The 17,510-nt window shown below is 39.8% G+C and overlaps 1 protein-coding gene across 1 annotated transcript; it reads left to right on the top strand.

The window, feature by feature from the left end:
• The first annotated feature begins 400 nt into the window (after positions 1-400).
• On the top strand, positions 401-16,645 carry tada2a (transcriptional adaptor 2A). The gene is made up of 15 exons (XM_003440129.5): positions 401-552; positions 959-1,065; positions 1,147-1,206; positions 1,299-1,390; positions 3,951-4,108; positions 4,554-4,642; positions 5,070-5,142; positions 5,248-5,311; positions 7,258-7,301; positions 11,597-11,707; positions 13,417-13,488; positions 13,924-14,056; positions 14,479-14,522; positions 14,883-14,962; positions 15,430-16,645. Exons 1-15 carry the CDS (start codon positions 528-530, stop codon positions 15,613-15,615), a joined length of 1,338 nt encoding a protein of 445 aa, XP_003440177.1. The 5' UTR covers positions 401-527; the 3' UTR covers positions 15,616-16,645.
• The last annotated feature ends 865 nt before the right edge of the window (positions 16,646-17,510 follow it).

The following is a 17,510-nucleotide window of genomic DNA, read 5'->3' as shown; positions in this document are numbered from 1 at the left end:
CCCACTGCACTTTATATACATATGTTTTTTGTTTTTTTTAATATCTGTGATCTGGCTTTTAGTGTATACAGTACATTTTCTGCAAAGTAAAAAAAAATAGTCTTGTATTTAATTGATTTTTGCATTTTTTTTGAAGTATTAGCCGTTTTGTTAGTCTTGTTTTTTTCATTGTTTTCTAATATATCACTAATTCACATGTTGTCTCTGACCCCTATGCTGCTGTAGCAAGTAAATTTGCCCGGTGTGGAATAATATAAACTCTATTTATCTAGCCGTAATATAAATACCAAATTACATTACATGTATTACATTTCTTAGTTAGTTACTTAGTTAATATTTAGGGCCATTTCTGCAGTCACTGATTTTAGTCTTATCGGTCCTCCTTATAGAAAATATATCTACGCTGAGTACTGAGTTATCTGAGCTCGATTAGCTGTGCCTTCACAATCAGGGTCACTTGCAAGCTTTGAAAAATAGATGGAACCTAAACGTCGATTCTGTTATTAGTTTCATTTAAACGTAATATTATGGACCGCCTAGCATCTTTTGCAAGTAAGTTTTAGTAATATGTTACAGATACACGTGTCCACTTGAGCTTTAAAGTATAATCATCTATCATTTTTTAGGGTTATTTTCCCAAGTTAGCTGTATTAAGCTAGCTCTGCTACGCTAACATTAGCGTTAGCGCGCAGTGATGCTAACACGGTGTGTTAACTTCTTTAACAGTCTTCAGTGCGGTTTGTTATTGAGCTGCTTTGCAAACGGTGATGAAACATTATCATACATGGCGCTTTAAAGTTAGCATGTGTGGTTTAGCTTAAAGGTCGTTTTAAAGCCTATTTAATCGAAAGCTGCAGTCTTGTTTACATTGTAAGCTTATTTCATGTAAAGTAATGTCAGGTGATTTCATATACAACCCTACCTGGTGACTTAAAGTGTTAAAATCACGTGATTTCAGATGACCCCTCCGATAAACCGCCGTGCAGAGGTTGTTCATCGTTTCTGACTGAGCCTTACATCAAATGTGCAGAATGTGGACCGTCACCTTTCCTGCTGTGCCTCCAGGTGAACCGGTCACAAAAACTGTTAAATTTACCTGCAGACAAACCCAGTCCAACTGAAACTAAACATTTTGTTTCCCTTTAGTGCTTCACCAGAGGATTTGAGTACAAGAAGCACCAGAGTGATCACAAATATGAAATCATGGTGAGTGAAATAAAAAACAAACAAACAAATGAAATCTTATCCAGTGTGGCTGTCTTTCAACATGAATGTTCATCTTTCACCCCGTTATGCAGACGTCAGATTTCCCCGTGCTGGAGCCTGGGTGGACGGCCCAGGAAGAGATGGCCCTGCTTGAAGCCGTCATGGACTGTGGCTTTGGAAATTGGTTAGTATTTTGTAGTTGTTTGGTAAGATTTCCTCAAACTACATACACATGTCCTTATTTCTTAAAAACCCTACATGCTAAGATTATGGCATGCAGTCCAGTTTCCAGAGGCAGGGTACACGCTAAACAGGTCATTGGTCTGTTGCAGGACTAACACAGAGACAGACAACTGTGGACACTCACATTCATCTACTGTCCCTTTAGAACAACAAGTTAACCTAAGAAGCAGTCTCTGGACTTTAGGAGGAAGCCAGAGTATCTAGAGAAATCAACAGTGACAGGGAGAACATTGCAAAATCCACACAGAAAGGGCTTATTTGGCCTGTGGCTTCAAACACAGCTTCTACTTGCTCTTAGGCAGCAAAGCTAACCACTAACTATTTTCCAACATAAATGGTTCATTTAATGGCAATTGCATGTCTCAAAGCTAATTTTTCAGATCATGTGCATAATAAAAGCTCCAAACATCTGTTACCGACAGTAACATAGTGCTGAGATAACAAGTGAACGAAATGTTGCAGAGAATTTCTCTTGTTTGCTTCTTTGTCTGCAAACTCCTACACAGTCAGGAGTTAAGCAAGCAAACTTGGCACATAGGTGTGTCTTAGGAACCTGAAAGTTCTTATCTATATCTGATGTTACAATGTTATGTTGCCCAGGAATCACCTAAAAACAGACAGTACATGTTGGCCTGTTTATGCTGTTGACTAACTGATGTACTTAATCAAACTGAGAAAAGTTTGAAAAAAATGTTGGGATGGGATGTTGTTTATGTAAATAAATAGGAAGTAAATATTGGACTGATTGTATATTTATATAGAGCAAAATGTAGCTACATCTATGTATGGTTAAGGGACCTTTAAGGTTTTGTTCAACCAATTGCACACCCATATAGTAAATGAGGATTTTATAACTTAACTATTCATAATAGTTGCATATTTATGGCTTCAAATCCCATTTCCTTAAGTACATTTAAACAGTTTTTTTTATCCAACATTAAACATTTGATATAATCCTGAAATGCCGTAAGCTTAACTCAAGTGATGTAACATTGTTACTGTAAGGGTCACAATTTGGAGATGTTGCAAAATTTGATTTTATGATCAAGAAATTAAAATGGTACAATGTTTTTATAAGGACATATGTGCATAAATGCTACAAATGGGTCATTTTTTTTAAAGATGTTGGTATGTGGTTGCTAGGCAACATGATGTCATTATATTATCTGGTTAAATATATATATAAGGACATTCAGGGGCCTAAGGTTGGTTTGGTGGCTCAACTCCTGAGAGTGTAAAAGCAGTTTGTGGACAAACAAAGTCACAGAGATTTTGTGTATTTGTATATTTATCATGTTGCCTGGCAGCTACCTAACAACAGCCTGAGCAGTTGCAGCATACCCACAAAAATAGTTTACTCTTGCAGTTCTGTTAATCCTCTTTTTACTATGTAAGTATATATTCAGTTGAGCATACTAGTCTTTCAAATATACCTTTTTTTATACAGTAGGCCCCTATTTATTTTCTATCTACTTTTCTCAGTGTTATCAAGTTTATCAGTTTCTCAACATCATGAATTGGCCAAACACTACTGTAGCACAGGCCTTTATTAGTTGTTATAAAATAAAACTATAATTTATAATTAAAATTAAATTATAATTAAAACTATAAATTATAGCACTGGCTCCAGGCCAGTGCTATAATGGCGAACCATGTAGAGTTAACAGTCTGTTAACTGTTGCTACAGCTCAACTCAGACTTGCCCATCAGCTCGAAGCCGGTAAAACCCTTCCACGCTATCATGCACAGGGAGAGAAAAACGAGAGGGAGGAAAGGCTGAACAAGGGTCACAGTGCAGTCACCCATGTTTGAACTCTTACTAGTAGAAGAACTAGAATATCAGGAGGTGGCCTCCTTCATCCCAGAGAGTAGTGATGTGCCAGCTGATGAATAGATTAAAGTGTAGATGAACTGTATAGTTGTTTTGTGTGTAATGCGTTGTAGGTTCATATCAGTGTATCTTGCAAACCCATTTTTTTCTCCTGTTTCTGCACAGCTTTCAAACTCTGATGATAAAGAAGTTGCTGTTTTTCACAGGAAATGTGTATTAATAAGTGAATGAGTGAAACAAATCGGTTCAATTCTGACTTCTAATTATGCCAAGCCTGCATAAAACTGAGACCTCTTCCTACAATTCATGCTCTTTCAGCCCACTGAGTTTCATAGCCTGGAGGCTCAAACTCTTGAGTTGGTGTCACCACTCTGCACCGCTGCATTCACAAACTGCTCGGCTTGCTCACAAGTTAAATATTAATTGTTTGACTTACACGCCTGAATGTGAATGATTGAAACTCAAATGTTTGATTTGGTGATGCTTTGAAAACAAAGATTAGGTTTCAGGACATGGTTGAAGTTTCTAATGAAGAACATTTTTTTTCTCCCATTAAAAAGGTGTTTGAACCATACAGTGCCATAACTGTAGCCTTAGTTGGCTAAATGTATCATATGGAAGCCTACAGTTATTTTTTTATCTGTTCCTTCTCCATGCTCGTCTTCATCAGGCAAGATGTTGCGTATCAGATGCGCACTAAAACCAAAGAGGAGTGTGAGAGCCACTACATGAAGAATTTCATCAATAACCCACTCTTCTCCTCCACCCTGCTCAGCCTGCGGAAAGCAAAAGACTCTCGTGTTGCAGAGGGCGCTATTCCTTTTAAACGTAAGGACCTGCAATGTTTACTTCATTATTAAAAAGTGTTTAGATTAAGTTTGATTGTTTATTATTATTATTATTATTATTATTATTGTTATTTATTTAGTTTTATTAAATATTATTCCAGGTTTCATTATGGGCCTTTAGGGCATCTAGAAGAAAGTTTAACATATAAAATTTGATGCCACCAGCTCGACAGTTGGGCAGAAGCAGTTGGTGACTGAGGATCTTGTCTCATTTCCTGGCAGGCTTCAGGTCTCCATCTGTCACAGTGTTTGACTGCTCCTACAAGCATTTTAATGTCTTATTCTTGCATCATTTGGCAAATTCAAGCAGAGACAGACCGTTGTTACGCGTCTGACTATAAAATGCACAAAATTTGGAGGTGGTGCTCTTTGTTGATCTCTACATTTTTAAGCTTTATCTTGCTAAATTTTCTGTGATACCACAGCGTGCGACGATCCCCCTCGGCCCACATTTGACTCGGTGCTGTCTCGCGACATGGCTGGATACATGCCTGCCAGAGCCGATTTCATGGAGGTGAGGGAACACATTTGTCCTGTAGCTGATTGTGTGTTTGGGTGCATGGTAGCGCTAAAGTGCACAGAATAAAGGTATGTGTGGAAAAGATAAAGGTGGCTCATGAAGCACTTAAGTGGCAAGTTACATGAGTTCATTTTTTATGTGTTATATTTGTTTTGTTTTGCCCTTTAAAACACAAAGAAGTGCTATGGAGCAGGTTATCATTAATCTTTCCCTCATCCCGGTTTAGTATCCCAGTTCCTACTGCCGGGAAACTTAACCACAGCATGACGCTGCCACCACCATGCTTTACTGTAGGGATGGTATTGACAGGAGCTTTCCTCCAAGTTCAGGCCATATGTAAAAGGTCTATGACTCTTCCTGTTGTTTGATTTGCTGTTTAATATTAATAGCCTTTTTCCTTTTTGTTTCCATTTTGTTATAGGAGTTTGACAACTATGCAGAATGGGATCTGAAAGATATTGACTTTGTGGATGATGATTCAGACGTCCTTCGTGGTGGGTTACATTTTGTTTTATTGACAACTAAACAACAACGGTGTGAATCCCAGCATTTACATTACAAAACCTATGAACTGTGTCGCATATGTTCTTGTTTTTCAGCATTGAAGCTTGCAGTTGTTGATATTTATCATTCAAGATTAAAGGAGAGACAACGGAGGAAGAAGTAGGTCTTTTTTTAATTATATGGGATGAAAAATTAATTCAAAGTAATGTAATGACTCCAATGTGTCAGCAGGTGGCATCATAAGCCTTTATTGTGGAGCCTCAGTTTCCACAGATACTTCATTATACTTTCAGGTTGAATAAATGCATTTCATACTGTATTAAAATTAACAAGGCTAACAATTCCAAACTCCTATCTACATCATTTAAATATTAATGATTTCATTACGCTAATACATTTATAACTTCTAATCTAAACCTTATTATTTTCTTAAAAGCTTTTTAAAGACACGAATCCTGAGAGGGATTGTCACAAAGTCAGCAGCGTGATTATAATTGCATATTTAAGCCTTTTTCAGGCTCTCATTACAAGCCCCGGGGAGTCATTCAGGTGCAACTTACAAGCTGCGGGAACTTCTATTCAAACCCTGAATATATTTTTGGAAATTGGGAAAATGTGTCTGTCCCCCCAGTGAACGATGTGCATGCCAAGCTGCTTGACATTTTGCCCAGTTTTAGTCGGGCATGGAGAGCATTCTCACCAGAGGAGAGTTTGGAAAATGTTTTAAAGCTCATAGAAAATGTACTGTGCACATTTTGTGCGTTTGAGTTATACAGAGAACATGTCCTGCGTGTTTGCATGATCGCTGTTTTACTTGTAGCTAATCAGAGAGGCTACCGGGATCACACTCCCAGCTCACGCTCGTCTCACAGTCCACTGTAAATCCCAGTAATACTCAGTTCTGTTGTATGTATCTCACATTTATTGAGTTAAGTTTGGTGGGTAGGAAAATATAGATAACGTTACATATGTAGCAGCAGTTAAAACAATTGTGCAGTAAAACCCATTGTACCTAATGAAATGGCAACTGTGTGTAAGTGGTTATCATTAGGTTCTGGAAAGCCCTCAAATTCAAGTCACTGTGAGCTGCAGAAATCACAATGACTATTTTTCTGTATTCTGATAGTCAGCTGATGTAATAAGAAATGGAAGTCAATTTTAAAGGTTTCCAAGGATATTAATCTGCCTTTAACCCATTAGCTGTCATTCTTGGACATACACAGACAAGCGTTGCTGCGGCGTATCCGTCACTAAATCAACTTTTAACGACTTCATGCTCCCTGAGCACGCTTGGAATGGCATGTCTGACTAGGAGGGAATGAGTGTTTTACAGCTCCCTCATCTGTCCCTGAAACCCTGTTTTATCTCTGCTAACTTGTAGCTTGTCAGAAAGGCTTTTAAGATCAGAAGTTGAGCTCTGCCCCTGAACCTCAAAGCACACTTTTTAGCATAACTGCAGGTTTTGAGGTCCTAAAGGCCATTTAATTTATTCCCCTCAAAACAGGCCTTTAAATAGTCATGAAAAGCCTTGAGCTTAATTTCCAGGCATCCTAAATATTCCTCCTTCATTTATCAACAGGGCTGTTGGTTTTAAAGTGTTTCTGTATGTGGTTGTGAAAGATGTTGTGAAACTCAGAAATGGAAGTAGGAATCTTCTGAATGTGTCACATTTATTGCTTTTATACTGTTATAAGTCAGTAAATTCATTTTCTGTAAGTAATTGTAAATGTTATTGTTCCTAATTTAATTAACATAAGTTATTTCTGATTGTTATTAAAAGCTTCGGTGTATTAATGCATACTGTAGATGCACTCAGTTGCCAGTTTGTTAGGTACAGTGCAGCTTGGACGTCTTCACAAAGATCAGCATGCTCAGTTTTTGTTGCAGATTACAGAGGATTGATTCAGCTCTAGGATCATTTTGGAGAATGTCGTTTGTGGGCTGTAATGCAGAACCTCATTATGATGTAATGTGATGGACACGAGCACACCAAACTACAGCCCTCAAAATGATCACATAGTTGATATATGCTGTATTTTTAAGTTGCCAAAGTGTAGTGGAAGTCAGAAAATAAATGTCTAAATCCCTGTATTTGTTTCTTTCAGGATAATCCGAGACCATGGATTGATCAACCTGCGGAAATTCCAGAGTGAGTCCTCTTCTGAAACACTCTTGGGCTTGGCCGCGACAGTATTCATAGCAGCTCAGGGAGACATGCGATATCTGGCAGCCAAATCGGCACCCAGGGTTTCTATGGATGCATGCAAACAACTCCGCTGTAATAACCACCGTTAACCTCCACGGCCCCTCTGGTAGCTGATGTGTGGCAACTGGCTGCGCTTGTATTTACTGCGAAGGGTACGAATAGCCTGCGCCGGCTCATGTGTGCCGCGGCATAATTGCGATCCCAGTGCGGTGAGCATTGCTGCCATAATGGCTGAAGTGTGTCAGGAGAAAGAGAGCTGTTTTTATTGATCCACCCGTTACAGGTTGGGTTTCAGCGAGCTCAGTAACGTAATTCTTTGCATCTCTGGGGTTTTTTTCATTACACAGCGAGAACTGCTGTGAATGGATTTGTCCAATTAGAGCGTGTCTTTTTAAACTACGTGCGACCACCCTGCCCTTCGTTACATCTCCATGTGTTGCTCTGTGAAATTGTCTGTGGTTCGGGAGTTGAAGAGTTCTCCCCTCATGTTTTATTTATGTATCCTCCAGCCTCCAGTTAGCCCTCCTCCCTCTTTTTCCCTTATCTCCCCAGTCTTTGGAGACAAAAGGGAACTCAGAGTAGCTGTAGAGCTGCAGACTGGTTGTCATGGAGACTGTCAAAGATTGTGTGTGTGTATGTGTGTGTCACATGCAATAATGGAAGCAGTATCTGAGCCCAGGAGGCTCACGGTATCATGTCTCAGTGACTGCTGGAGGTAGAATGACCAGCGTTGTTGTTTCAGGACAGCGATCTGTTTGACGTCCTGTAAGAGCTCGCCTCTCCCAATGATTCAGGTTGCGTTGCTGTTTGCAGTCAGAGTTTTTTGTGCCGATCATGTGAAACCACACACAGGTCCAGCATTGATGTCTCCTTGGAGATATGAACATTTTTCCTTGTGTTGCTCAGAGCATGACTTCATGTGTTTAGCCTGAGATGGCAGCTGATAATTAGCTCTCGCAGGCTGGAGTCTGACGATGGAATTTGACCCTGACACACACACACACACACACACACACACACACATCAGCTTTCCTCGGTGGCTTTGACACTTGTCTGTTACTCAGCAACACGGGCAATGCTTTCACATGAGCACAACAAGCGCTTCAGAGTGAGAGCTAAGCGTGGTGAATACACAGCAGTGGAGCGTTACTGTGACAAATCACAGGGACAGGGTTGCTGATTGTATTTAGTTTCATACATTTTTTCTTCCTGTAGTGCTTCTTGACTACACTTTCAATTAGAAAAGATAGGGGACCAAAACTAAATTTAGGACTGTTGCATTAAAATGATTGTTGACTTTGAAACTTGAATCTTTAGGCCCCTTTTGATTACACTGTCGAGTTAAACCATCGGCTGTATGCTAGCAAAGTTTGTATGTATTCAGCATTTATAGCTGAAGAATTCACGCTGCTGCTTTGTACAGAAATGTGCGAATTCATTTAGGCTGTTTAGATTTGAATTGGGTACGAACACCAAATGGTAATACACAGAAAAATTGTCCACGTTGTTCAGTCTCCTCCTCCGACTGATGAAGGTTGTCTGTGTGGAAATTACTCAGTCTCAAAACACTTTTGTAAAGTGACAGACTGTGTGCAAAAACAATTAGTGAGTGTGCCGCCTCTGTCCGACCCGAGCAGTCTGGAGGTGAAACTGCCTTGAAACTCGCCATTATTTACTTGTCTGCAGACAGGGGGTGGGGCAAATTAAAAGAGAAACCTGAGCCCTTGACCCTTGCGATGAGGGTTATGCAGTGGCTCTGTTATTACTGTGAGGATCATTTTTCCAAATGGTTTGTGCTCGCTTGTCTCCTTGGAGTGAAGAGTCACTGCAAATCAATAAAGTTGATCTGAGTGTTCACCTGAACACTGTGATAAAGCATTTCTGTCCTGGTCTCTACTGTGATGTAATGAAAATGATGTGAGTCGTTTGCTGTGGCATTTGCGATCACCAGATCTCATCCCTGCTGAACATGTAGTGGACAGCGGTCGCGCCGTCATCGTAAAAGCAACAGATAAGGGGGAATATCTTTTTTAAGGTATTCCATCTCTCCAGTAGTGTTTCCGAGACACAGTCAATCAGTCATGCCCTTTACTATTTTTACTATTTTTCATCTTTGAGTTCTTTTCAGACTTTATCTCTACCACCGTCCCGTTCTTGGAGAAATCCTTTTATTTCTTGACAGCCCTGAATATTTTTGATCAAATACTGATATCATTTTATTACAGCCAACCTTAAACAAAACAATGTTTAATTCATTGTTCTTCAGCACATCCACTGAGTTACAGATGAAAGCACACAACAGGTGTACGCTGATGATGTGTGGTGACATTGACAACCAGCAGTCTGAGGGAACCTTTAAGTTCCTTCCTAAAAAGCTCCCGGGACTACAGTTTTCAGGAATTTTAGGCAGAAATGTGTGCAAACCCACAGAATGTTGAAAGTGTTCTGTTGGCATATTATAACCCAACACAGTGTAACTTTTTTTTTTTTAACTTGTCACCCACGTTCAGCTTGTAATCACAATTATCAGAATGTTTTCAGGGATTTTTTCAACTTGAGTTTTTTAAAATATATTGCTATTTCAGGACAACTGTTGTCTCACAGTGTTTTTGTATTATGATATTATATATTTTATTACATATTATGAGTTCAGTGTTTGTCAATCCCCAGGATATGACAGTCACATATGGAGAGAAAGAAAAACTCAGTTTTAACAGAGAGAGACAGCCATCTGTCACAACCTTTTGGGGAGAAGGATGAAAACAAATGGGACAAAACAAACTGAAGGAGACAAAATGCAAGAGTGCATCAGAGGAAGTCCCCAAGCACTTTTGCTGAGGTCTGTTTGTACCAACCTAAGCAGTGGTTCAGGTTAGCAGACCCCCTGCAGACTATGAGCTTTATCAAAAAGGAAAGTTTAAAATCTAATCTTGAAAGTAGAGATGGCATCTGTTTCCCAAACTCAGAGTCTGTCAGACCCATTCTGCTTTTGGAGATTCTGTGAACCACGTGTAAGCCTGCAAGCTCAGAGCAAAGTACTCTGTTGAGATGATATGATGCTATAAAGTCTGTAAGTTATGATTATGTCCGTTCATTCAAGACGTTATGATAGGAGAAGGATTTTAGGGGCAGTACAATGATCCAGTGTCACCTCTTAGCTAGAAGGTTCTCTGTTTAAATCCACCTGCTGGCTGTGGACCTTGTTTTTTCCCAGTAAGTCAATTTCCTTCTACAGGCCAGAGACATGCATTTTAGGATACAAGGCTGTAGGTGTGAATGTGAGGATGAATAGTTGTCTGTCTCTGTCTGAAGTTTAGAAAAGGTGAATAAAGTTTTTTGTTTTGTTTTGTTTTGGGGGTTTTTTTTCTTTCTTTTTTTCGTGGAGCAACAGCGTTGGATGCTGTTTTGGAAAAACAGAAAAACAAGAAAAACATACAAATTTGTCAGGAATGCAACTAAATAACTGCAACCTAATCAAAAACAACATGTAACATGTTATACTATTTTTTGCACAGAGAGAGCCTTATACTGTGAGAGAGTGCAAACATTTCATACATACAACAGTGGTTAAAAAAACAACCCCAAAACAACAAAAGTTAAGTAAACGGTGAGACTGAGATTGTGCTCGAGAGTAGTGTAAATTGCAGTAATGAATATGTAAAAAATTAAGAAACAGTTGCAAGAAGGTGTAATAAAGAAATGTCTGTGAAATCCTTTGGCAGACAGGTGTGTTCACCTGTCAAAACAAGAACAGTTACTGTACAGTTAACCACTACAAGAACATGAATAAATGATGGTAACTAACAGTGGTGTTACTTCAGGGCAGCTATGGCATAAGCCTTACATTGGGTTGCGGTCTGTTAAGCACTGTTTGCATGGATGCTGAGAGACCATACAGTCCATTTAGAAGCTACAGGATGCAAATTCTCCCCTTGCACCAGCTTTAGAGAATCATAGCGGTGCATCTACAGAGTGACTGTGATAAATGTTGGTAATATTTACATGGCTATAAGCACAGCATTGATGCAGAGCTGCGAGTTGACGGCTGTTCTCTGGTGGTTAACTGCAAAAAAGAAACCAAATTACTTCACCTAGAATGCAGTAAAAAACCCAAACTGCTCACGTCTAAAAGTGTCTGCTGGGGATATTTTTCTTTCATATTTCTGTTTTATATTTGTTTGTATCTGCCTGCCTACTCACAGCTCTCTCCCTCTCTCTTCTCTCTCTGTCTCTGGTAGTGCTGGAGCGATGCTACCCAAAGGAGGTGCAGGAGCTGTATGATGTCATGAGAAGATTTGCCAGAGTGGTTGGACCAATTGAACATGACAAATTCATCGAAAGTCACGCACGTTAGTATCTGACTGAGTTCACATGGCAGGGTTACGTGCAATTTAAGTAACAGTCACAAACACAGAATCGATTTGACCAGTTTATGCCACACTGCCTCAGCATCACTAGACGATTGCAGCGTCAAGGGAGGTTATTTTTAATCTTTGTGGGAAGGTAATGCCAGACCCCTTCCTGTTTTTCTCTGAGAGTTTCCCACACTTCCACTATGTCTGTGTACAAATTAAAGAAAATTCTCACATGAAATGTCTTCATTAGTCAGCAGTGCTTCTTGACACAGGCTTATCAAGTTTTTGAACCTCTGCTGTCATTTGTATATCTCTTAAATTGGCATCTCACAGATAGTTGCAGTTTCCTGGCAACCAGCAGGGACTCCAGGAAGTTGCAGTTCATTGCAAAGAAATAGTCAAGCACCTACATCTCTTTAAACAGCAGATTTTTATTTTTACACTTGAGATATATCAAGGTAATTAGTCAGCTTTGGAAGTGCTGACTGGATTTTTTTTTTTTCTTTACATAACTGTTGGACAGAGCCTGGCTAGCTGTTTCCACTTGTTTACCATCTTTATGTTAAACTAAGCTAACTCTGCTCTGGCTGCAGTTCGACAGCCAGCACACAGTTAGATTAAACAGGCATGCATTAGGTTGGTTTCAGTCTTCTTAACCTTCAAATTGACCGCTAATCCTGCTACAAGAAAAATCGTAACTAATCTTTGGAACAACCAGCAACACATTCTGGCTATTAGCTCTGCACAAAACTGGTGAGCTGTCCAGGGTGTACCCCCTGCCTTTTACTCTGTGGCAGCTGGGTTAAGCTCCAGCACGCCGTGACCCTGCGTTAGATAAGTGGAAGATGGATAGACGAACTAAACTGATAACATTATTTTTTGAACCACACTAATTAGTCAGTCATAGCGCAGGTTAGTGATTTCTTTAAAAAAAACTCTGGATACCAGAAAGACCTGCTCTTATGGTCAAGGACTTACAGTTGATGTGAACCGTGCATCTATTGCAACAACAAGTCATTGCAGAGATGCACAAAGCTAAAACTAGACTGTTAATTGGTCCACAGTAAGACAAAGTGTCCTGCATGAAGAAAATTCAGGACTGTCCCTAAAGGTGGGCGTGCTACAAAGTTCACAGTGAGAACAAGTGCATTGCTTAAAAAGGAGGAAAAAAAAACTCCAGGATAAAATCAAAGCCTGCAGGATTCTCTACAGTCTGCTGAAATCTGTGCTCATGTGTCTGTGAATGAAAGCAGTCTGCAGCAGACCAGCTGGATGTCCCATAACAATTCCTTGGCAGTGTCCTGAAAAGCAGTGTGCACAAATAAAGCTTGTTTGGGCTTTGCTGTCCCTGTTTGTATTTATTGTATCAAAAAAAATCAGTAATCAGTACTTCCAAATGGAGATCTGTGTAACTCCAGCTTCCTCCGGTAGATTAATTGATGGTGTTATATTGGCCATAGATGTGCAAGTCTGGGGGGGGGGGTCTTTCTCAGCTGTCCTCAAGCCGTCCAGTCCCCAGATGTTGATTTAATTTTGTATGAATGCTGTATGAAACTGTTCTGAGAAGCACAAAATGCTTACTCATTGTGCTAAATGAAATGTGAGCTGCAGCTGTGTGAAAGCGAGTTCAGGGAACTCTGCAACAGTCTGCGCAGGTTTGCTTTTAACTGCCTTCATCTCTCTCAATCTCTCTTTGTTTTCAGTGGAGTTTGAGCTGAGGAGAGAGATCCGCAGGCTGCAGGAGTACAGGAAAGCTGGGATCAAGTCTTTCTGCAGTGAGTCAAGTTTGACCTTTTCTTTCCCTCCTCCCCTGAACAAAAACTTCATTTTAAAGTTGTGTGCATAAGCAGGAAAATGTGTTTATATTCAGGCTTGCACTTTATTTTCAGTTCGGTTCAAATCAGTTATTTTTTGCTGCACCAGCAGAACACTTTATCACAGTGTTTGGATCATTTTTGGAATTTTAATCTTGGACCAGCTTGTTAATGTGGGCCATGGAAAGACCAAAAGCGTGCAGGCTCCTAGGGCTTTTCTTTGGTATGTAGACTGTTGATCCAGCCAAGTAAGACGTGTGAGGGTGTTAGCTTGAACTGTGCGAAATTGTAAAGGACATTTTTGGCAGTTTCTGATACTTTATGGTCTAAACAGCGTAGCAGTTTCGAGTCGCAGCCCTAATTTGTACGCTCTTTGTTCACCTTTCTGTGCAATAGGTGCCAAGGTGTACGAGCGGGTGAAGCGAATGCGTGAAGACGAGCGGAGGAAGAGGACCATGCTGTGTGACGTGCTGCAGTACATCCAGGATGGCAGAGCCTGTCAGCAGTGGCTCAGCAAACAGGCTGCAATGTAAGGCTCTAAACTCCCCGCTCGTAGCCCAGCGTGTAATAGAAGGGCTGGTGAAGCCACGCTCCCCGGAGACGCTGACCTCTGTCATCACTCCCAGCACCGGTCATGCTGAGATGAATCGAGCTGTATTATAGAGCATCTCGCTTACACCACAGTCTTTGCTGTATTTTTAGTCTTTTTAATGGGTCGCTGCTCCTCTTGTTTTCATCCTTTTCTTTGGATGTTATCCAAGTTCTTCCAATTATTCTACCTTTTAAAAAAAACCTTGAATGCTATGATTCATCTTTTCTGGCTGATGATTCTGGAGTGAGAATAGTGAACAAAAGCCTAGGGATGCAGTGTGTGTGTGTGTGTGTGTGTGTGTGTGTGTACATATATAAACATGGCAGCTGAGATAATAACACTTTTCTTAATGATTGCAGAGATGCTGGAATCACTCCAGCTGTCACAACAATCACAGTGTCAGGTACGGCGTTTCTTTCCACCTTTCCTTATGTATTCTGTCCTCTCCGTGGCTCCCGGCACATTAATGCAAACAACTTCTCCATTTATCTGCTCAAAAATAGCCCCCTGCTTGCATATTTGTCTTGCTATTTTTTTCCTTTTCATATTAACTGCCTTTCCCTAACCTCCAGAGCACAAATGGGACGCACATTCCCACATGGCTATATTTACACAATTTGCACAGCGTAAATATTTGTTCGCCCGTCTCTTCGATGCAAAGGAATTAACTGCATGTTGCCAGGCTGCTATTATGTTCTCTGAAGTGCAGGCTAACATTGTGGTGCTGAATTTCCATTTGACTGTAGAATTTTTTGCTCCACAGCAACAGGTAGGCGGAGCGCCCCTCCTCTCAACCTGACCGGACTGCCGGGAACAGAGAAGCTCAACGAGCGGGAGAAAGAGGTAAAGATATGGTCACGCAGATGGAAGAAGGGTCAATATGTGTTAAGTCGTGTGTCATTAGTCATCTCCTTACACATCTATGTCAACAATATGGCCCTGGCCTCTCTTCATGACTTCCCTCTGTCATGGTTTGGGTGTACATTTTGGACAGTGGTGTTGGGAATCTTGTCAGAATTGATGGAATTATGAACACAGAAAAGTACAGTCAGTATTCCACGATGGATCCAAATCTATCTGAAAGCATGTGATTGGCTTTTTCCAGCTTGACAATGATGCCAAATACACTGCCTTTGGAATAAAAGCATGCCCAAGTTGAAAAATACATAAATCACTGCACGTATTTTCTTTGAAAAAGGTAAAGATATGAGAGTTGGCTCAAGACTTTTGCTCTGTATTTACAGGTTTGTTTGTTTTTTAAAGCCACTCTCTCCCTCCGTTTCTAAACCCTGTTTATTTTGTGGTTGTAGCTGTGTCAGGTGGTGCGGCTGGTACCGGGCGCATACCTGGAGTACAAACAAGCTTTACTTAACGAGTGCAGACGGCAGGGCGGGCTGCGGCTGGCGCAGGCGCGGGCGCTGATCAAGATCGACGTCAACAAGACTCGCAAGATCTATGACTTCCTAATCAAAGAGGGTTACATCACCAAGGCGTAGGAGTGTTTGACCACAGTGGGAGGTTCGCTCGTGGTTAGTGATTAGTTTGTTTTTAATCTTGTAATGTCGTCAGTTCAAGTTTTGTAAGACGTTCAGATTGTTGCTGCTTGTTTGAAGTATTAAAACATTTGTTATTGTGTGTTTTAGTCCAAATGTACTCAAGTCTTGTATAATTGTGAGAAGAACAGGGGATTGTATTAAAATGATGTATTTATTTCTCCTGATATAAAGTGTTAGAAAATGACCTGATGTACATGTTGATATTTTTAAACTGTAAAACAGCCGCTTGGATTAAAATTCTTGGTAACTTGTTAGTTTACTGTAGGTTTGAATTAATAGGCAGATTAGTTTAGTGAAATTAGGAACCAGCGCACCATTTGGTCACAAATGTAAGGCTTGTTCACTTGAAACCATACAATTTAGTATATTTTATAGTAAAAATATATTTATAACATGAATATTTACTTTTTTCTTTAAAAATCCACCAGAAATCCACTAATGACTATGAACTGTACATATTAGGCTTTTTTTTAGCTGTTTTTGTACTTCCAAACAGAGATCCCGTTTGCATTTGCAAAAAACAAGTGATGAAAGAAGCTCTTTTATGAAATGAGTGGTTTTTCAGGGCTGCTTATAGAGCAAGGTAACTGGGTTTTTTTAATCAGATGTTGGTGTGAGTGGTCTCTGCCCATTCAGCTACTCCTGGAAAAACACAAAAACTATTCTAATGATTGTCTAACTACGTCTTTATTGGTTTTTACTGAGGTGTCAAAACTCATCAGTAAGGAAGAAGTCATCAAATGTTGTTTTTATGGGGGAAAGAGTATAAAAAGAGATCATGTTAAAAAAATAATTTCATTGTAATTTTTTTGGAAAGCTGCAGAGGTGAAGGTTATATAAGTGGCACGAGCCATGTAACTACAGCAATGAGGTTTAAAATGATAATAAGCAGCATCGTCTTGAGAATGTCATGGCTATTAAATTTGACGTAGTTTTAATTAATGCAAACAATAAAATCAAAGTCACTCGATTACTCAGCTGAACCTTCTGTGTATTAGTCAAGTCTCCATCCCACTGAGACCTGAGCTTTTGTTTGGGGTGGAGTTTTTATTTCACCTAGCTATTTGGGATTGTTTGTCCTCAGATGGGGACAGTTTAAAGTAGAACACAATAAAGCTACCGTTATTTGACAAAGTATAAAAGACTGTATTAAGCAGAATGAAGTATAAGGTGGAGAAATATCAAATTTTTATGTCCCCATATGAAAACTTGGGGTGTCAGGAGGGTATGGGGCGGCACAGAATAAGTATCTTTAGCCTACTTGCAGTTGCATCTTCCTCTGCAAGCTGCTTGGCAACCCAAATCCATGTCAGATCCTCCTCTTTTTTTGATGCTTACATATACAAGGTTATACCGAAACAAATGGGTAGGTCACAAAAAAGAGCCTTACCTCCAAATATAAATTACTGCTGATTTGAAATGAATGTCTTCCTTTTAACTAAGTTGGATCTGCTGAAATAAAGTTTGAGGCAAACTCAAAGAAGAGAAACCACAGAAATGTGCAGAGTCAGTCTATGTAAGGTTGATTTAATTTGGCAAATAGTTTCATGAACTTAAATAAATTCTGATTAGCTTTTATTGCACTTTAGAATTTCTCATATAATAAATACATTATTGTCGATTTCTTTCAACAGTTATACAAATAGAACAATGTCCATTGTCATATCTTTTTAAACTGGTTCATGTAGGTCTGTGCCAGAATTTAATGGGTTCTTCCTCTGGCTGACGGTCCAGCTCTCTACTCAGTTACATGATCTTTGGCTCTAGATTTTGTGATCTTTCCTGCTGACAAAAAGCACTGGAAGTATACCTCTGCTTTTCCCTTGGCAGAGGAA

This window comes from Oreochromis niloticus, linkage group LG14, assembly GCF_001858045.2.
Source record: "Oreochromis niloticus isolate F11D_XX linkage group LG14, O_niloticus_UMD_NMBU, whole genome shotgun sequence".
NCBI classification, from domain to species: Eukaryota; Metazoa; Chordata; class Actinopteri; order Cichliformes; family Cichlidae; genus Oreochromis; species Oreochromis niloticus.
This window is presented reverse-complemented; position numbering and strand designations above follow the sequence as displayed.

Excerpts from the sequence above, each read along its gene's own strand:
- tada2a (XM_003440129.5), top strand. The coding sequence starts at position 528 with ATGGACCGCCTAGCATCTTTTGCAA. Across the intron at positions 7,302-11,596 it reads CAACCTGCGGAAATTCCAGA|TGCTGGAGCGATGCTACCCA; the intron begins GTGAGTCCTCTT and ends TGTCTCTGGTAG. Across the intron at positions 13,489-13,923 it reads TGGGATCAAGTCTTTCTGCA|GTGCCAAGGTGTACGAGCGG; the intron begins GTGAGTCAAGTT and ends TCTGTGCAATAG.